Source organism: Spea bombifrons, chromosome 2 (assembly GCF_027358695.1).
Source record: "Spea bombifrons isolate aSpeBom1 chromosome 2, aSpeBom1.2.pri, whole genome shotgun sequence".
In the NCBI taxonomy this organism is placed as follows: Eukaryota; Metazoa; Chordata; class Amphibia; order Anura; family Pelobatidae; genus Spea; species Spea bombifrons.
In genome coordinates this window covers 43838976-43857960 of record NC_071088.1, presented here as the reverse complement: position 1 = coordinate 43857960, position 18985 = coordinate 43838976, and the positions used below count along the sequence as shown (strand labels likewise).

The 18985-nt window shown below is 37.1% G+C and overlaps 1 protein-coding gene across 1 annotated transcript; it reads right to left on the bottom strand.

Annotated features, from left to right (window-relative positions):
- Nucleotides 1–912: 912 nt before the first annotated feature.
- On the bottom strand, nucleotides 913–18658 carry CD34 (CD34 molecule). The gene is made up of 8 exons (XM_053457649.1): nucleotides 18415–18658; nucleotides 11788–11952; nucleotides 10744–11012; nucleotides 9802–9876; nucleotides 8297–8441; nucleotides 7738–7781; nucleotides 4574–4735; nucleotides 913–2181 (listed from the first exon to the last, which is right to left on the bottom strand). The coding sequence occupies exons 1-8, from the start codon at nucleotides 18488–18490 to the stop codon at nucleotides 1999–2001; spliced, it is 1119 nt and encodes a 372-aa protein (XP_053313624.1). The 5' UTR covers nucleotides 18491–18658; the 3' UTR covers nucleotides 913–1998.
- Between the last annotated feature and the right edge of the window lie 327 nt (nucleotides 18659–18985).

Genomic DNA, 18985 nt, shown 5'->3' with positions numbered 1-18985 from the left:
AAAAATGTACTGCCAGTGTTTATACCACTTTCTCCTGTGGCCATATACTGCACGTTGCATATCATCATGGCAGCAGCCTGGCACGCCATTCTGAAATGTTGTATTCATGACATTCCTTCCACCCTTTTAGATTATAAATAAAAAGTTTTGTTTTAAAATTCAATGCATTTTTTGACATAATTCCTGGAAGTACTTAATGTTATATCTTCTAACCCTCTTCCCACAACATGAGCCTGGAGATCTGCCCTACCTACTAGGTAATGACTGGAAGGGTGATGGGTGACACTGAAATAACGATTGACATAATATGTCTGTTAGACAATGACTATGTTTTCCTTTAGCTTTGATAGTTCTATTTATGCAATGTCAAATCTATGTTTTCCGGGGCAGGACAGATAGCCCTTGAAGCAAGTTCATTTTTCTGTATTAGTATTCAATGCTTTATTGGTATACCTTCCAGTAAAACATTTAATGGCATGTACTGGCAACTTATGAACCATAATGAAAACTAGATAACTATAACAAAGGCCAAATATGAGTCTTAAATCATAACTCCTATAAGTTATCAATTATTTCAAAGATAGGAATTTTTGAATTTTATTTCTACTAACCTGGAAATTTGCCCATCACCCTAATGTTTAATTGATGAAATGTAAACGTTTAAAGTTTTTTGGCTGGGTGCATTAGGGTTGTTATAATATACATCTGGTGCTGGTCACAATCAGCTTTTACAAATAGCTTTTATTTAGCTGTATATATTTTTTAAGCAAGCTAAAGGCACGAAACCCCCAGAATAAATACATATCAACTGTAAGTGTCCAGCTATTTTGTTTTCTGCTGTGAGAATCAACGAGAGCAAAATTTGCCAGAAAGAAAGGCAAATAAAGTAAAACAAATATAGAACTGCTAATATTTTAGGAGAGCAAATATCTACTTTATTCACATTTACCATAGTCCTGCTTTGCAAAGAGGGATATTATCAACATACATACAATATGCAAATTGCAGTGAAATGCTTTGATTTTTATGATTTAAAGCCTTGCTTATTATTAACTCCTGATTTTTCTGGTATATGAAGAACAGAACAATTCACAGCCTTATCCACGTGTGTTGAACTTGCCCCTTGAGGGATAAATCTGTCTCTTTTTAACATGTAAACAAATCATCTGAAAATCCCAGGATAAATATATCCATACCTCCCAATGTATGGGTCGCCTGCAAATGGTAGGAAGCGACACTACAGGTTTAGGGAAACTTGGGATGCATGTGCATCCCTCAAAGACTGGAGTTCAACATCTATGAATTATTCCTACCAAATGATGTCATATTCAACCCAAGCCAGACCTCCCTTGCTCTAAAAACATATACACAAATATATTATTTAACCAAAAACAATATATAGCAAATTACAAATATTACTGCGACATGTGGATTCGTGTATCATGTTGTGTGTATGTATGATTCACATATACATTTTACATGTATAACTGTAACATACTAACATGTTAAGCTTCTTCTCAGTTCCTATTGACAATACATATAATTAATAAGTCATCTCTTATATTTCTGTGACAATGTGGTCATGTGCATTAGTCAGATGAATGTTTGTAGAGTGCATAAACTCTATAAGTAGGTGAGTTGAAAAAAAAAACTACATTTACCGTACGTAATTACAATTTTCCTCTATATCTATATCATAACTTGGAGATTCGAGGTCTGTAGTATCATTTCTTTCGGGACATTAAAAACAAAAACGGATGTGGCTGCAAATATACAACTACTGTGAGTGCGTTGTTAACAATTGTATTTAATAGTTGTTCTTTGGCGCTGCCCATTCAGATTGTGCTGCAGATTTTAGGTTTTGGTGAATGGAATAAATTGACATTTATACTGTTTTCCATTTCTGCCGGTACATGATCAGCAATATTGGAACACTGTCACCCAACAACATTCTCCACACCCATTCCCCTTGATTTTGAAGGTACAACTTTCTTCACTTTACAGTTCTGTGTCTGACACGGGTGGCTTCTTAGTAGAGTGTCCATTGGTTGCACTTGGGGTTATCGCCTGTCCTGTTCCATTCTCCTTGGTTCCACTGTTTGGCTTGTCCTGAGCTTGAGCAGATACAGACACCAGGGTGTTTCCTTGACTGTCAGTTTCTGTATAGTAGGGGTCTTCACCCTAGACACACAAACAGCAAGCAAGGAAAACATCAGTTGAAGACATCAGAGCTGTATTGACCAATCAAATAGTATATCTGGTATGTTTAAATATTAGCAAAAAAATATATAATAAATAACAGTCCAGTGCCACTACTTTGTGGCAAGATTAATTATTTTAAGGTTTTTAAAATGATGGATCATTAATTCTAATGATATCATTATACTGCCCCACTTAATATGAATGTTCGGTCATCCTAACTTATAGACTATAAATGGTAGGCCTAGAAAAAGCTGTTCCCCGAACTAAAAATCAAAGATATTCTCAGAAACTCATACCTCACAACATGCATACATAGGTCAAATAGCACAGAATGGGGGTATACAACAAAATTTATTACACATAAGTCGATTTCCAAGAGACGTAATTTGTATATGTTGCTGACCAGCTATACCGCTTCCCTGCTATATGTAGGATGTAATTAGTTTATACAATTCTGAAAATCATAGACACACTTTATACAAAAGGAAGAACAGAATCACAATTTTACAGCAGGTAAACATGGAAATTTCATACAGTTAATGCAATAGTTTACATACTAAATGTCCAGATCCTAGCACACAGCAAATTCATCCTTTCTTACAATAGTTTTATAATTACTGTGCTTAATGTAATGCATGTAGAAACATTATTTTATCATTAACATGCGATCATCTTTATAGAAAGCCCTACTGTGCATTTGTATTCATATCTTGTTAATGTGCATAACTGGGAATTTCACATGTGCCTAACTCCGAGGCTTCCCTGTTGGTGTCAGGAAGGGTCTGAATTAGCCCCAAAGAAGCTTGAAATCCATAAGGAATGGGTATGACCTACACTCCCATTTAGAGATTAACCACAGCAAACCAAGGCCCATGAATCAGCTCTGATTCCCACAGCTTCTAAAAAAAATGCCAGGTATAATAATGGGTAATCATAAAATATAGCTAAATACATTTGTTCACTAATGGATGTCAACCTAGATGCTCACTAGGACGAGTGCTGCTGTACCTTTCTGCATCGTTCACTATCTCGAATGATATTCACAACAAAAATCTGTTCTATGTTCACCCATACGGACATACATCCTCATTAAACCGCTAAATATAACCAATTATTTAAAGGTCAAGAGTGGAAAGCAGTGTATTTTATATTAGATCATTTCCCTTTATTTCAGTGTTTACTCAATAATGATGAACATTTTAGCATTTCTGTTAAAATTAAAAGACGATTGTCCTTTTCCATATTTGATGAACCTGCACAAATTGTTCTTTGTTTTATTTAGAAGTTGAGCCTTTTAATTATTAGTGGTGATAGATAAAAGGACATGACTAAAATTTTGCTTAAAATGCCTTCTATACTGTATGTGCCACAGCTGAACAATGATCCAATTTATCTTTGGCAACATCCTTTACACATTAAATATTTTTAATACTATTGGCTCCCAATTCATTTTTATTTATTTTCTTATATTTCATTTTTCCTAGGCATCTTGGCACAGCTTTTAAAGACGTACTGGTAAGACCTAAGGGGGCGAGGGGTTACCATGTGTTGACTGTTTTATTGTCCAACGCTAATAATGTATAATGAACCTAAAGAAACACATACAGTCTGTTAGGCGTAGACCATTACAAACTCTATTCCAGTTTTGTCTATAATATGATATGATTTATTTACATTTATTTACATTTTACAAGCATATAGGGCAGTTTGAGAGAAAAATATAAACCTAATATTATTAGATCACAGGGAAAAGAATGAACCTGCAGTCTTGCCTTAAATGGCTGGGGTTCTGCTTTACAACTCCTGAAAATTAGATTTAAGTGATAAATATTACTATACTACTGTTTACTGGTCAAATTTTAATTATGTGCAAAACTATAGGCTGTATGATAGCAATTAACTAATATTTTTCACAATGTCCTATCTGTTTGTAAAATGAACCTTGTTCATACTTGTTTTGTAAAGAGGTAGCACCAGATAGCAGCACACTCTAGAGGGGTAAGTGGATGGATTTGTGACAAAATTGGTTTCTACATGCAAGGACATGTCATTTTCTAATATAGGAAACAATAAACCTAACACCTATAGTTAAAGTAATGCTAAACAATATCATACCATGTACAGTTAAATGTACTACACAAAAAAGAAGAGTCCCTTTAAATAAATCAATTTCATTTGTTGATGAAGCTGTTGTGATGCTCCTGTGAATGCAAAGGCTTTTCATTTAAGTTTGACTTTAAATGTTTCTTTAGTGCGTTACTGTTTGTCACAAAGATTAGTACACCCTATTGCTCCAGTGTTGTCCAACGTCATTCTCCCTCTCCCTTCCTCTGTTTAGCTAGTTGTCATTTTGCCAGCTGTATAAACTAACCAGTCTCTGCCTGCCAGGGCTCCATCTCTTTGTATTGGACATATAGTAGCCAGCAAGGATGAGAATCGCCAGTAGAATACCACAGGTGATCAACGCGATCATTGTTTTCTGCGATCTTGTTTGATGATCAGAGACCTGTCCCCACTTCAGCTGCACGCCATGCTGTAAAAGAACAATGACAAAGGTAAATAGCTGGATTGCATATGTCCACCTATTAGCTCTCTACAGTCTCTGCAATGCCCTCAAGCTGAAAATGTTATGTATTCCATAGCATGTCAGCGATGGCAAACTTGTTTTTTAAAAAAAACACTGCATTACGCCTTAATGTGCCAGAGCTGCCTAGCCAGCCCCTGTCCGGCCTTGCTTCATTGTGCACAGTAAAGTCAATGAAATTAAACGTTTCATCACATTTTAGTAAATAGTTATGATAGTAATTTATATGCTATACTTCCCAAAACCATCAACAATCTACTTCAGCCTACTAGTGGGAGATGCATTTCAGGGAAGCTTGGTAAACTTATAGCATGTTAGCTAATCAGAAGTGTGTTGAGAACTTTAAGTAACACCCCAATTGCCATATGTGAACTAATACTAATGCAGGCTTTTGAAGGTTAACAAACACATAGCTGTTCAAACTGAGCCAATGCAAATTGCTAACAGATTCCCCATCATGAGATTACCATCAGGACTTTATTAGTGCTGGTTCTTTGTAAACGTTGTTAAATATGCCTGAGATGTTGGATTTATCTGCTCCTAGTGTGCGTATTAGGTGGATCCATCAACTGTTAAAGATTGTAAAACATGGCACATTTAGAAGGAGCCATTTTGAGGGAAAGTTCTAACTATGGGTTGATCAGCAGGAACATTCGTTGAATTGCTTTTTGAATTGTTATTTACATCCATGGCCTATTGAGCATAGTAAGTAGAGAAGGTTAAGGAGACCAAAAAAGCAGTAGATGACTGACCATGCAAACCATAATGACTGGGAGTTGAGATATATTTGAGAACCCTAACGTGGATGACTTTTACACTTTTCAATAAATGTATTGACGTGGAAGCTACGGAATGCATACATCGTACCACCGGCATCATTAGGACTTCTTCCTGTGATACTGTGTTTTAACTCCTTAACCTTTTTCCATTTATTACTCTTTATACCATTATACAGATTGGAGGTCATTTTTTTGCATATGTTTCTATCTCTTAGTAACATTATTTTGGCAACAGTCCCTTAGTTGTACAGAACTCAGTCAAAACAAGTCATCAATTGAAATACGGGCCAAAGTCTCAGTGACCAAACTTTAATTTATCAAGGTCAAAGATATAACACATGCTTTCACGTTTCAAATAGTGTTTGCGTTCACATACTAGGAAGGAAGTTATTCTTAGGATAAGATCCAGGAGTTAGCAGCAAGACTAAAAAACATTCTCCAACAATTTCACATTTTTCATGGTAGAGGTGGAGGAGGGGAGCATTGAGGTGAAGTGTTTTTATTTCCTCTGACCTATTGCATGTTTTTGGTCTGAGATAAAACTTGGCAACATTTGCTGGACTTGATTCAATATTATTCATAATTCGTTTCTTCTTTGCTTGTTATGGGAAAGGAGTAACCATTATGGTCCTAGAAGTTTATATACATCAACCACAGCTGTATATACAGTGCATTATAACAATGGTTGCAATGTATACATTCCATTGTTTTGTGCTTCTAACTTTTTAAGAACTGACACGCATCTCTAGTGTTTATAAACCTTAATATTTTTTCCTATAAGTTTGCTAAAATACATTTTTCTTTTATTGTTACCATTAAGAACACATGTTTGGGAGGCAGCTTAATGTATATTTGCTATTTTACGAGCCATGCATAGCTAAGATTATGAAAATATTTGGGGTTTTAGTACGAATGTTATCCAAAGTATGTGTATTATTAGATGCAGTTACAGCAGACTCCCCTAGACCTGCAATGGTGGCATACTTCTCCTCCTCCTGCTCTCCTGCAAGCCTTCTTTGTGCAAGCTCAATAATATGAAGCACTGCATTAGTTAATGTTGAGAAAATGCTACTGAGTCTGCAAAGACTTCTACCGTATAAATAGGGCTATATCCCCAACCACTGGCCTTGGCTCACCCCTTGGACTTGGCACTTAGTGAGCCTAGTCCGATAAATGGTATTGCCAGTATAACCTTCTAAAGTGGCTGCCATCTCTCAACCCAGAGAATTGCTAAATTTACTTACTTAGTATCGGTGGTATATTCTGACCTAGGCCGTCTTGACAATTTCAAGGGGCAGCAGCCCCCAATGCCACATAGGACTGGTCACCCTATTAAAATACTGCATCTACATCCCAAAACTCAGCATAGTGGATGGCACTGGATTTTGTTCCATTATTGCTGTTCTCTCTTTTACTGTTTCCTAATCCAAGCAAGTGTAGGTGTTTCCTCCCTTTGTCACCATCTTGATTTATTCTGCTTCCCCTCCTGTTGCCCCTCTGTTCTATTTCTATGGGTAGTTGACCTCACATTCACAATACTTGTTCAATTAACATAATCAACCTCACACAGAAACTTATATGTTTCATTGATATTGTATATAGTCTTCCTTACCAATAATTATAAGCTTTTTATTTAATTTGTTTTAAAATATGTATTAGCCTTCAAATCATATGCTAGAGAGTACAAGGAATCTGTCAATGTGATTTAAATTTACTTTACTTTTTATCCTTATGTAAACCAAGATCTTGGTGTCTATGCCCTCTCCATTGTTTTTAGCAATTAGTAAAGCATGACAAGCAAACTAAAAGCCACTATATACTGTATTTAATAGCCTTGATATTGGCTTATGTTATGTGTTAACATAAGAAAATATTTCATTGTTTTGCTAAAATATTTAGTAGGGAATTTGACCTTTTCTGAAATACAGAGGAAATTGCATATAACGATTAAAAGAACAATCAAGTCCCCAGATGTTTATTTTATAATATTGGACTGCATTTACCCTGGAAATTAAATTATGTTAGCTGTAGTGTAATCATCATAGCAAACAGGATAATGGTGATTCCTTTACTTTCACTAGAATTATCCCATTCATAATAATTGAAGCTGTAGCAGATTGTGATTAATGAATAATGTCACTCAGTATGATATTAAGTAATATATGGTTTTACCTCAGGATTATCTTGGAGTTGGCTTCGTAGAGTCTCTTTTAAAGCTGAAAAAAAGTTAATTAAGTTAATGCAATACGAATCATAGGTATATAAGAGTAATTACTCCTTATACAGCGTATGTTAGTTTTTCACATGGGTATCTGAAATGCAGATGGGACTATGCAGCGGTGTATTCTGACCTAGGCCGACTAGGTTCCATGTTAGATTAACATTGGCTAGAATATAGACTAAGCTCTGGACACCAGATATGGGGAACTTACTATACTGTTGTGTGCCATTGCATGTTTATCATTGAGCTTGTCAGGAACATTATGAACATGGGCATGCCAACTTAGGCCTCACCCATGGCAGCATCTCCAAACTTCCCTCAAGACCTACACTCCTTCTACGTGTAGCACGTCTTCTGTGCTGAGCACCAGGACACAACATGATTTTCTGACACTACACCCGAAAAAGACCAGTAGCGTGGGTAAATAAATACTATGGATGCTGTGGTAGCTATGGACATAATGAATTAGTGTAAAATGACTGGTAACAAGGTTGCCAACCATCCCTTTACCTCTGACTTCTGTAGCAGCTGGAACCCAGAGGATACAATGAGGGTTCACTTCTGATGAGTGGAGGATGATATTGCAGTCAGTGTGGCCACTGAAATTACAGAGTTTAGATTTCAGTTTATCCTTTTGTTCATCTGTCAGTTGTTCCTGTAAGGGACATAAATATGCAATAACATTAACTTTTAATAATGTGAAAAAGTATGTTAAATATCCCATTACCAAAATTTGTTTTATCGGGTGTAGATATTTAACTACCTGAAAATATCAAAAATAATGGAACATCATTCAGCAACCCCATTTTTGTCAAACTGTTGCCTCCTCTTCAACTCTTAAATCTTTCCTTCCTCATCACCTTGTGCGATAGACACCAATGACACAAGCCTTGTTACAGACAGTGATATCCTTGTACTTTACCTATCACGGGTATTTGGCTATGATTTTGATCCCCATCATCTCAACAGCTTTTTTGTTGAAGCTCACACTGCATCTTTTCATTGCAGTTCAGGGATAGTTGTGTTTTGGCATGTGGAAATTCTGATTTATTAGTGCTTTTTTGGCTCTGATGATTTTTGTTTATGTTTTGGTATTAAAAAATCAAGAGGCTGTCATTTTCAATCATCACTTAACTGTAGAAAGAAAGGAATGAAAGGATGTTTCCTAATGAGGTCTCAGGCTTCCCTCTGTGTCCTTGTGTCATTTATAGAACAATTATAGGAAGCAAGTAGAACTGGCCATCGGGGAATACAGTACTTGTTTGTAAGTCTAAGGGATATGGGAAATGTGAGAACGCTTGCCGTGTCTTACTGTGTTACACTATATGGACTGCCCAAAAGTTTAGTTTTCGCCATTATTCTGGCTGTCCTCTTGTCTTTTGTCCAATTTATAATACAAGAGTTATGCTCTTGATCTAACAGGGCATCATCTACAGGGCGCTTCACCAAAACATCTTCTACTGAAGATGTTCCCACATCTGAAGTATTAGTATATTGTTTTACATATAATACAATACATTATAATACTAAATACTTTACTGTATATTATACAGGTCTGCACTTCCCAGTACTAAAAGGATGGATTACTTTTACAGTGGATTGCTTTCCTGAAGAACAGGCTTCTGGGGTCCCAAAAGCTTATGTGACATCTTTTTTCCATGTTGGTTCACTAAAAGGCATCACATTTGACTACAAACTCTATTTTCTTTTCCAGTTTTAACCAGTCACATAGTGAGTACAAAAATGTGATCATGCGAGCCAAAACCTATTAGAACTGGTCCTGTTTTGTCTCAGACAAAAACGTTTTTTTTTTTTTTTGGACTGAGCCATGGATGATCTCTACAGGTATATGGTGGTTGGTCTGACTGAAATTATTAAATTACATAATAGAGTTAAATATACTGTAAGTATAATAACTTTCCTGGTTACATATAACCATTTGTGGAACAGACTTCCACTTGGGAGACAGGTGCAGCCATTACATTCAAGAGGGTCTGGATCTTTCAGATACTTACACAACTGACTTGTTCCTTGTATTCAAAGCAAGCCACCTCTGAAGTTGATGTCTGGTTCCTGAGGTTCACACATGTCTAAAAGCAAGAAACAAACATAATTTTCTCAAAATTATTTTGCTTGGACTTAAAACCCTTAAGGACCAGGGCTATTTTATGCTACAGGATCATAACGTTTTTTATATTTTTTCTGTCTTTCCCTTTTGTTCATTTATTGAACCTACGCAAATTTTTTTTTTGGGGGGGGGTTAACAAAACACTTTTATTCAGTGTTTTACAGTTATAGAAATGATACACAGTTGGTATCAATTGGAAAAAAAATACCAAAAAATATATCCATTAACCTGCCCCAATTTGGAATACACACTATTTAATTTGCTAATTTTAAAATTATTAGGCTTTTATTCTAATTCCTAAATCACAAAGACGGTTAAAATATTTTGTCTGCAAAATGTATAGCATTATTTTGTGTGTTTGTTAATTTTTGGCTCTCCACACTGGGGATTCACCTTAAATCAAGAGAAAAATGAACACCCTTCTAATCAAATTAGAAAAAAAATATTATTAATATAACTCAACAAATAATAATAAATATAGGGTCTTTAAAAAAATGATCTGGGACTAAGGCTAAATGTTATCTCCTCCTGTTTCTAGCCTTACGTTTCCTTATTTAAGCCCCATATGCCTTCTATCAAGACCCTGAAAGGATTTTCAATAACCCCCTCCTGCTTGCTCTGTAGATGAGGGTTTAATAATGCGTCTACTACTCCTTAAAGATCAGATCTAAAATCCATGCATCAGTTAAGTGTCTATCGCCGTTGATAGAGATAATGTGACATCATCACATTGCATCCACTTCAACTCCAAATATTCTCAGTACCAAAAAAACCCCCAAACAAACAAAATCAATGGGTGAAGACACATTGCCTTTTTGCACATACTTACAACAGTAAAATGCTCTTTTTCAGCCGGTGTGGTGATTTCTTCCCATTTATTAGTTGTTGGGCTAATAAAATTCATTTGTAAAGTACTGGTTTGTGACTGAGGGGCAGCATGGGTAGGATTAGTTGTCACACTTTCTTGGGAAGAATTAGTTAAATGAGTCATGGGTGCCTCCTTGGAACTGCTGGTACCAGCAGTGATGTGTACAGGGCTTGTAGGAGACGAAAGATGGGACAAGGTTGAAAGGGCTGCCATTTCTTCTTTAGTTGTTCCTGCAATCGGCATGGAAATATTTAAACATCTCATATTGTACATTTTAAAGTAAAGCTGTTTTTTCACTTTCAAAACAACACAAAGTACATGCCATCTGCCATCATCATAGAGAAGTCACAGTAACGGGGTAGTCTTTTACAAGCCATAAAAATGTAAATACCAAGTTGTCTTCACCACAGATATAAACAGGATATTAAATGAAGACAGATTATGGTACTGTACCTATAAATATGACTTGTTATTAAGTAGTACTTTCCACTGTTTTTTGACAAAGTATGGTACACACCATCTGTCAATAACCATAAAGGCATCACAGTAACATGACAATGTATTACCATGGACAGCCATTATTAGGACTGTTCTCCAGACTAGAATTAACAAGGTGTAACCATTCATCATTTGCATTTGTGTACTATTTCAATTAGTACTCTTAGCACCAGCTAGATACATTAACTTCAGAAGACGGCAGGACAGCCTTGATTTTTCCGCACCATCCTTCTGACCCACTTTGGTGTAGGCCGCAGTAATCATGGGACATATGGGAGATCAGAGTATCTCCCTGGGCTAGGACACTGTGCTGCAGAAACCACTGTGTACTGTGTACAGATCAGATTGCAATTATAGCTCTAACATGGTAACTGTTTGATCTTTTGAGATTTAGTATTGGATTCTGCTTCATTAGAGGTACCGACAACCACATATTTTTCTCAAAATAAAATGCCCCACTTCCGCAATGTCTGTGTATTACCATCATGATTCTAGTAAATAACTTACCCAATGCTGTTGTTAACCTTGTAGAGTCAACAGCCTGAGGCCGAATTGTGGTAGGCAGAGTGGTTTTCAATATTTCAGGTGTATGTACTCGTGTCGTTACTTCAGGGGATGTTTTTTCCTCTTGTTTACTGGTACTAGTTACTGGTGGGGCTGTCGATGATGCATCTGTAAACAAGACGCAAGCAGATTTAAAAGAAACCCTACCACCATAACAAACATACTAAGGACATGTCTTGGATTATGGCTTCACTTTCTGAATGAATGAAACCACACATTGCATTTATGTTGGTGGAACCATACTCCCTTTAAGATTATTTCAGGTGAGGTTTCCAGTAATCCCTCTGTTTATGACATCCATGCATTATTATTTTTTCAAGAAGGTTCGTTACATTATTAAGTAGAGCGTATCAAGTACAGCATATCCATAAGCAAAAAGCTAAATTAAATTACAGTAAAGTTAAATGATAAACAGAAAACAAATAATAAGGGAAAACATAGTTTATCTGCCAGTCTACCATTAATATGCTTTTTTTGCAAAATCCAGCTAGCAAAACTAAAATATTTTGACAATGAAAAGAAAGAGGAGGGAAAAGAAGAAACAAATATTATTTTGTCATTGCTGCAATGTAAAATGTAAAAATCCATTCAAAGCTAGTAGGCAAAAATCCAAGTACCAGGACTATTAGCCAGGGATAGGCAAAGTGTCCGTACAAGGACATCGGTGTCTGTGGCAAGGTTAGTGAATGTCCATAGAACATCTTACTAATAATTAGTCTTCCAGAATTAGTAATAAAAGAAGGAGGGCATTACTTCTTAGCTGCACACAACACTGGGAGTTTCTCTTCCCGTTCTACTAAGCCTGTCTCTTTCCAAAAATCATTCTTTTTATTGTATTCTAAAAATGTGAGTTTGTGGAATAACAAAATGTTTTCTCTTCTCTCTAAAATAAACCCTGTTTCCATTGCCTACACTGTGTGAAAGCGTACTTTCATGGACCTAAAGTTTGGTGACTAGGCTCAGCTTCTAATCTTACAATTGTGTTTTTAACAGCCATTTGTTTTTTTAACAAGGAGATTAAACTGAATCCAAAACAAAGCTCATGGTTAAGGCATGGCAGTGACGTGATGGAAGGAATGGACAGCCAGGTCTGGGAGAGCTGCAGACTCAGCGGTCTCACAGTATGTCACAGTTAAAAGGTGGGGTCATACACACTCCACACTTGTTAAAAGGAGCTCCTGTCTGTTTGTAGCAGGGTCAAGTGACATCTCATGCAGCTGCAACCATCATTAGGTTAGTGAGTAGGCCATATTAATTAGACTCTAGGTGTATGTACAGATAGGTATTGGAATTGTTCTTGGCTGTAATATTCAAATTAATGCAAAAGTAAATGTTTTCTAGACAGCCTGCATTTAAAGGTCCACAGAACAAGTGACATCATAAGACTCATTCTGCAGTCGAATAGGAACAATTGCAAATTTTGATTAGGGGCCGTCCTAGGCCTGACCAACCTCTCAACAACACTGCTCTCTTCTGATTAATATGATATATGCTCTTAACAACATGGGATGGGGTGGGAGTAGGTACAGCTGCACGGTGACCCAGGGAAGCATTGCTTTACCCTGAGAGTTCCTTGGTATGGCATCTATCCTGGTACCCTGTATCTTCAACAACATTCAAGTAAGTTTTGCATCAAGTGGGCCTTAATTCCTGCATACCAGAGAGCAAATCCACATCAATTCTGTCTTGCAGAGTTAAGCCCAAATAGTTGCTTCTTAGCAGGGGCCCATTTCATCTGCTCTAATTCACAGCAAATCCTTATTTGAATATATTCACACAAAATTGGCTGAAACCCATGAACCTGAATCAGCGTGGCTAAACTCAACATCTACCATTTAACAGATTTTCTTATTTTCTTTTTATTATTATCTTTCAAGAATGAGCTTATTTCAACCATGGTGAAATTCAGTCTCATGTGTGTACATACAACATATGTGCAGGCTACAGAAACTGTAATCGCTGTAATTATTGTCAGGTCATGCAGACTTTGAGGGTCTTTTTCATGATGAGCTTAAAAAGGGACTAGTGTCCAGAACCACTAGCAATGAAAGCTTACTGGTTTTACTAAGAGGTCTAGTAGTCCTTTATTGTATATTTACATGGCAGATATCTTGCACAAACATTACACATAATACTCAGTCATTAGAATATTTGAGTTTGGGGCCTTAAAGCCAAGTCTCTAATTCTCCTGATGAAGCCCTGCTTCCCCAGACCTCTAGGTCATTTTCCTGTTTCTCTGGGCAGGCGAGTGGTGTTTGCCCATGCCCATGACCTGCTTACTTCCCCTCCTACACCCAGCTAATTTAAATTTATCTTGGGTTAGTCCCATCAAAACAAGTAGTGCACTGGGTAGCCTACCCTGGGAAGTTCCTAAGTATGATGATGCCCACACATGGGAACTCTTCAGGGTTGGTAGCCTAGAGCTCCTGCTCTCCTCAGGGTGTGGCTGAGATTCAGGGCTATGGCTATCTGTGCGTAGGTGCAGGGCTAGGTCCAGTTAGACTCAAAAAGGGAGAGTAGTGAGACAAGAACTCCCTTGCCTGGAGACTGAACCTACTAACGCAGAGATCTTTCGAAACAGAGCAAATTAATTTTAAGTTAACAAAGTGAATCAATTTATTGTCTTGTACGTTAACAAAGACATTGTCGGATGAAACCGCCATGAAACGCCATTTGTTATTGTCTGTTATTATTAAATCTTATTGGACTGCGCCGCTTTTGCTTTCCTAAATGGTAGAGCAGAATTAAAGGATGGATGCATTCCATATTTGGTGAAATTTAATCTAAATATGACCTTCTATTCAGTTTGTTTTGAAAACATGCACTTAGTACGTTTAAAGCAGATAAAAAAGTTTCTCCACTTTCTTGTTGTACATGGGCTGCCTTACAAAATTATAAAGGGATTGCAAATTTTCCTTATGTGCGGTCAGAATTATCTCTATGTAGCGTAAAAAAAAACTCTCCTGCAAACTCTCATACATGACATATAACACAAAGTTATTTTAGGGATGGCTACATACAAAAAGAATAATGTGACACAAAGGAAAGAACCAAAATAGAATCGATATATTTTTTGTCCCATGATGAGTGTAACTTGGGAAACTGTTCTAAATTAGTCATATAATAGACTTGTGACATGTGGAAGGAACCAACAGGGTGGTTCTACTTTATGCCCCCTGGAAAACTCTGATAAAATGCCCCACTTTTGCAGTGCCAGACAGGATACCACTGTGGTGTGTTCAAAGGCATGAAAGATACACAAAGGAAACAGACCAGGACTATGACATCACTCAGGCCCGTTACATTCACTCAATAGGTATTTACTCAATCTGAGTCTACAGAGATAAGACAGATGAATGTGAGAGTGACTACACTTGGTGGTATGCTAACACAGTCATTAAAGTTTTAGGAACAGGGAAAGCAAAAACATAATAATATGTACACAAATCTCAAGCCACAATTCCATGGCTGATAAGAACCATTCAGCCCATCTAGTTTGCCTATTCTTCTACCTGCTTTAAAAGCCACTAACCCTACTTGGTCCTCAACCTTTTATTATATAAGGATATGGTTTAATCTGCATCCTATAATTCCAATCCACCACTTCTGCTGATATGCTGTTCCACTCATCCACTGTAAAAGCCCCAATGCCTTACCCTTGTTGTTTTCATCAATAGAAAAGACGGAGGTGGAGAGACGGAGCTGTCATTTGCCAGTTAAACTAAAGTATAATACACCTCTACCATATTAGAAAAATGTTTGTAGTTAGAGAAGCACATAGACAGCGCATGGCACCAGTGAGACATTATTGCAATATGCATCCTGGGTTACATAAAGAAGAGTTACTAGAACTGATTCAATACAGTTGGCTGGTGAGTGATCATGGGTCAGTTTGGGAGATCCTGATACCCCCTGTCGTGGTGGGTATCTTAGTATTCCAGGTGTGAATTTCAGAAAGTTGTATAAACAGATTAACATACTTCCAAACAGTCGAGAGTTTCATGCACTGTTGTTTTTGTTATGAGATGCCCACATCAATTTTAGTCTATGCCCAGCATATCTTCAGACCATGAGAACTGTAGAATATGTCCATTTGCCACAAGACCCTGTGAGTTGAGGTAACCAGTTACTTAGTCACCTATAATGAACGGAGCTCTCTGTTAAATAAATACACCTTTTGCAGAATTTGAATTCTGTTCTTAAATTACAACACAGAACCACGAAATAACTTAATAATGTGGCAACAACCGATCACTGCCTGATTTTGTGTCACATGGCAGTTAAGCATTACCTAAAAAATGTTCATTAAAGATTTCTTTCTGGGAAGGGTTTGGACAATCGCTAGAACTAGGCGTGGTGTTTCTAATGTTGGATTTAGCTATAAAAGTGTTTGCAGATGGGAAAAAACCTTTAAGATTCTAATGAACCTTTAATGGATGTCTTATCTAAACTTCTTCACTGCACCACTTGATCTTACAAAGCAGATAATTCAGACATTTAAATATTAGCCATCCTGCTAAATTATGCTGCATAAAATGATTATTTTTACTGTGTGATAGGAAAATGTTGTAAGGATGCACGCCTGTGTACTAATAAACATAACAGTTATTCTTAACTCTAACACCACAGAATAGATAACTTGGGGCGGAACAATGCCAGTTTGACAACTGCTTAGAAGCAGATAGTATAATGGCACAAACTGAATACATATGTTTGAGCTTCATATGAAATCATCCCAAGCCACCTGCGTATGTGTACTGGTAAGGAGCACTTTATGCAGAGACAGCTGTCATTTGCCGGTTAAACTAAAGTATAATACCCTTCTGCCATATTAGAAAAATGTTTGTACTTAGAGAAGCACAGAGACAGCGCAGTAAGACATTTGCATCCTGAGTTACATACAGAAGAGTTTCTAGAACTGATTCAATACAGTTGGCTGTTGAGTGATCATGGGTCAGTTTGGGAGATCCTCCTGTCATGGTGGGTATCTTAGTATTCCAGGTGTGAATTTCAGAAAGTTGTATAAACAGATTAACATACTTCCAAACAGCGGGGATCATGGGCCAGTTTAGGAGATCCTCTGATCTCTCCTCACTGGTCCAAGGAGCTGTAGAATCAAAGGTGGCCTGTACTGTGCTCCTACATAGCCATCTCACAATGCTGAGCATCACCAGGTGGCTCTTCCAGTAGGGAGGTGGGTGTCATTCTGGCACTGCTCCTGTCCCCCTACCTTTTGCCGCACCCCATAACACAGGTGCCCTGTTTTGGACATCTGAAATGATGGGGGGTATGCAAAAGGGACAGTTTATCCCTGTATGATCCATAGTTAAATCCGTGTGAAACTCACATCGACTTGCTGGAGAACTAATACGCCACCCCTCCATAATGCATACTGAAGCTGAAATGTTTTGTCTCACCAACAAATGCTTACATTGCTTAATAAACCCCATTGCTAAACATTTTTTAGGGAATGCTTAGTTGCCATGTGACACAAAAGGACGCATTGATAGGTTGTGATATATTTAACCCTCTGATTGTCCGAAGGATGTAATTATGGGGCCAGTAACATAGATAAACACACACTTTAAAACATAATTTGCATATTGACATACGCTTAGTGTTTAAACTCAAAATTCTCATTCCTGAAATGAACTCCATTATGGAATTACAGAATCTTCATCATTCCAAGGCTTTAGAAAATAATTAGATTTTTTTTCTTGGGGATTTTTATAAGAACTGGCACTTGCACAAATTCAATGAACACATTTCCAACGCAACTCCAAGACTCCTTATTGAAAACATTACACAGGAAGGGAGTTCCTTCAATTTCCAAATGTTAAAAAAATGTGGGGGGGAAAAAGGAATTGTTTAGCACTGTATTAGTGTCTATCACTTCTACAGGGAGGCTGTTCCATTTATCAACCACCCTCTCAGTAAAGTAAAACATCCTTACATTACGTCTAAGTCTCTGACCCTCTAGTTTTAGATTATGACCTCTTGTTCTAACATTCCCTCCCTGTAAAATAAACTTCCCTCCTGTACCTTGTTAAATCCCTCTAAATATTTAAATGTTTCTATCACATCTCCCCTCTCTCTTCTTTCCTCCCATATATATATATATATATATATATATATATATATATATATATATATATTGGTATATCGCTTTCCTCCAAGTTAACATTGAAACCTACAAAATAAATCATACACACAATTCTTTGATTTTAAACCCTGAACATTAAGTTATAATAATTTTTTTTAAAATCTGTACACGTTCTGTTTTTTGGGAGTAGTTGCGTTATTGACTTGTGTCCCTGATGTCTTTATTGAGTTTGTCCCCAGAATAGTCCCTTTAAAGGCTCCTAATTTTAAAGGTAATTCTTTTTGCGTTAAATTTTACTAAAGATATGTTTACCATAGTCCATGGCATTATAAAAAAGTTTTATTCACCCAATATACTGTATACTGCTCCTTTGCCTATAACTTGTTAGGACCGCATTTGAGTCCCTGTAACATTGTCGCCTTAACAATCTCTTTATAAAAGCATTTCATCTGTAAATTAATACTTACCAAGTAGAGTCATGATGCTTAAAAGACAGCAACAAACTTGCCATCTAGTCCTAGAAGTGAGAGGGCAGGAAGGCATCCTTATACTTGCAGGCACCTTGGTGGGACAGAAGTCAGCAGATGGAGCAAGTCCTTCAGAGTTGTGGAATGTTAATAGTCAGGGTTCTCCTAGGGCTGCATGCAGTGTCTGTGTGTGTCTGTTTGTGTCTGTGTGTGTGTGTTACAGGCTGGCTTGTTCAGAAGTAAGGTGGAGTTACAAGTGTACCATGTTTCATATGATATGTTTATACACCCCCACCCATCCTCCCATGATGTAATTACTAGGGCAGTGAGATGATTAACCCTGCATGCCAGAGTATGTTCTTCTCATACAAAAGCACAGAGCCACAGCCATTCTAATGAAAATATTATGTATGTGCCTTATTGTAAGGTACAATTTCCTTCTAGGCTTTAATTCAATTTTCTGCTAGCCACATATAGCAGTTTATGGATTCTGTGAGATTCAGTGTATGTGTCAGGGGAGACCAAGATATAAGTTACACGGTGTGTGTGTGTTTGTTTAAGGGTGCCCTTC

Excerpts from the sequence above, each read along its gene's own strand:
- CD34 (XM_053457649.1), bottom strand. The coding sequence starts at position 18,490 with ATGCCTTCCTGCCCTCTCACTTCTAGGACTAGATGGCAAGTTTGTTGC. Across the intron at positions 11,953-18,414 it reads AAGCATCATGACTCTACTTG|ATGCATCATCGACAGCCCCA; the intron begins GTAAGTATTAAT and ends TCTTGTTTACAG. Across the intron at positions 9,877-10,743 it reads AAAAAGAGCATTTTACTGTT|ACATGTGTGAACCTCAGGAA; the intron begins GTAAGTATGTGC and ends TCTTGCTTTTAG.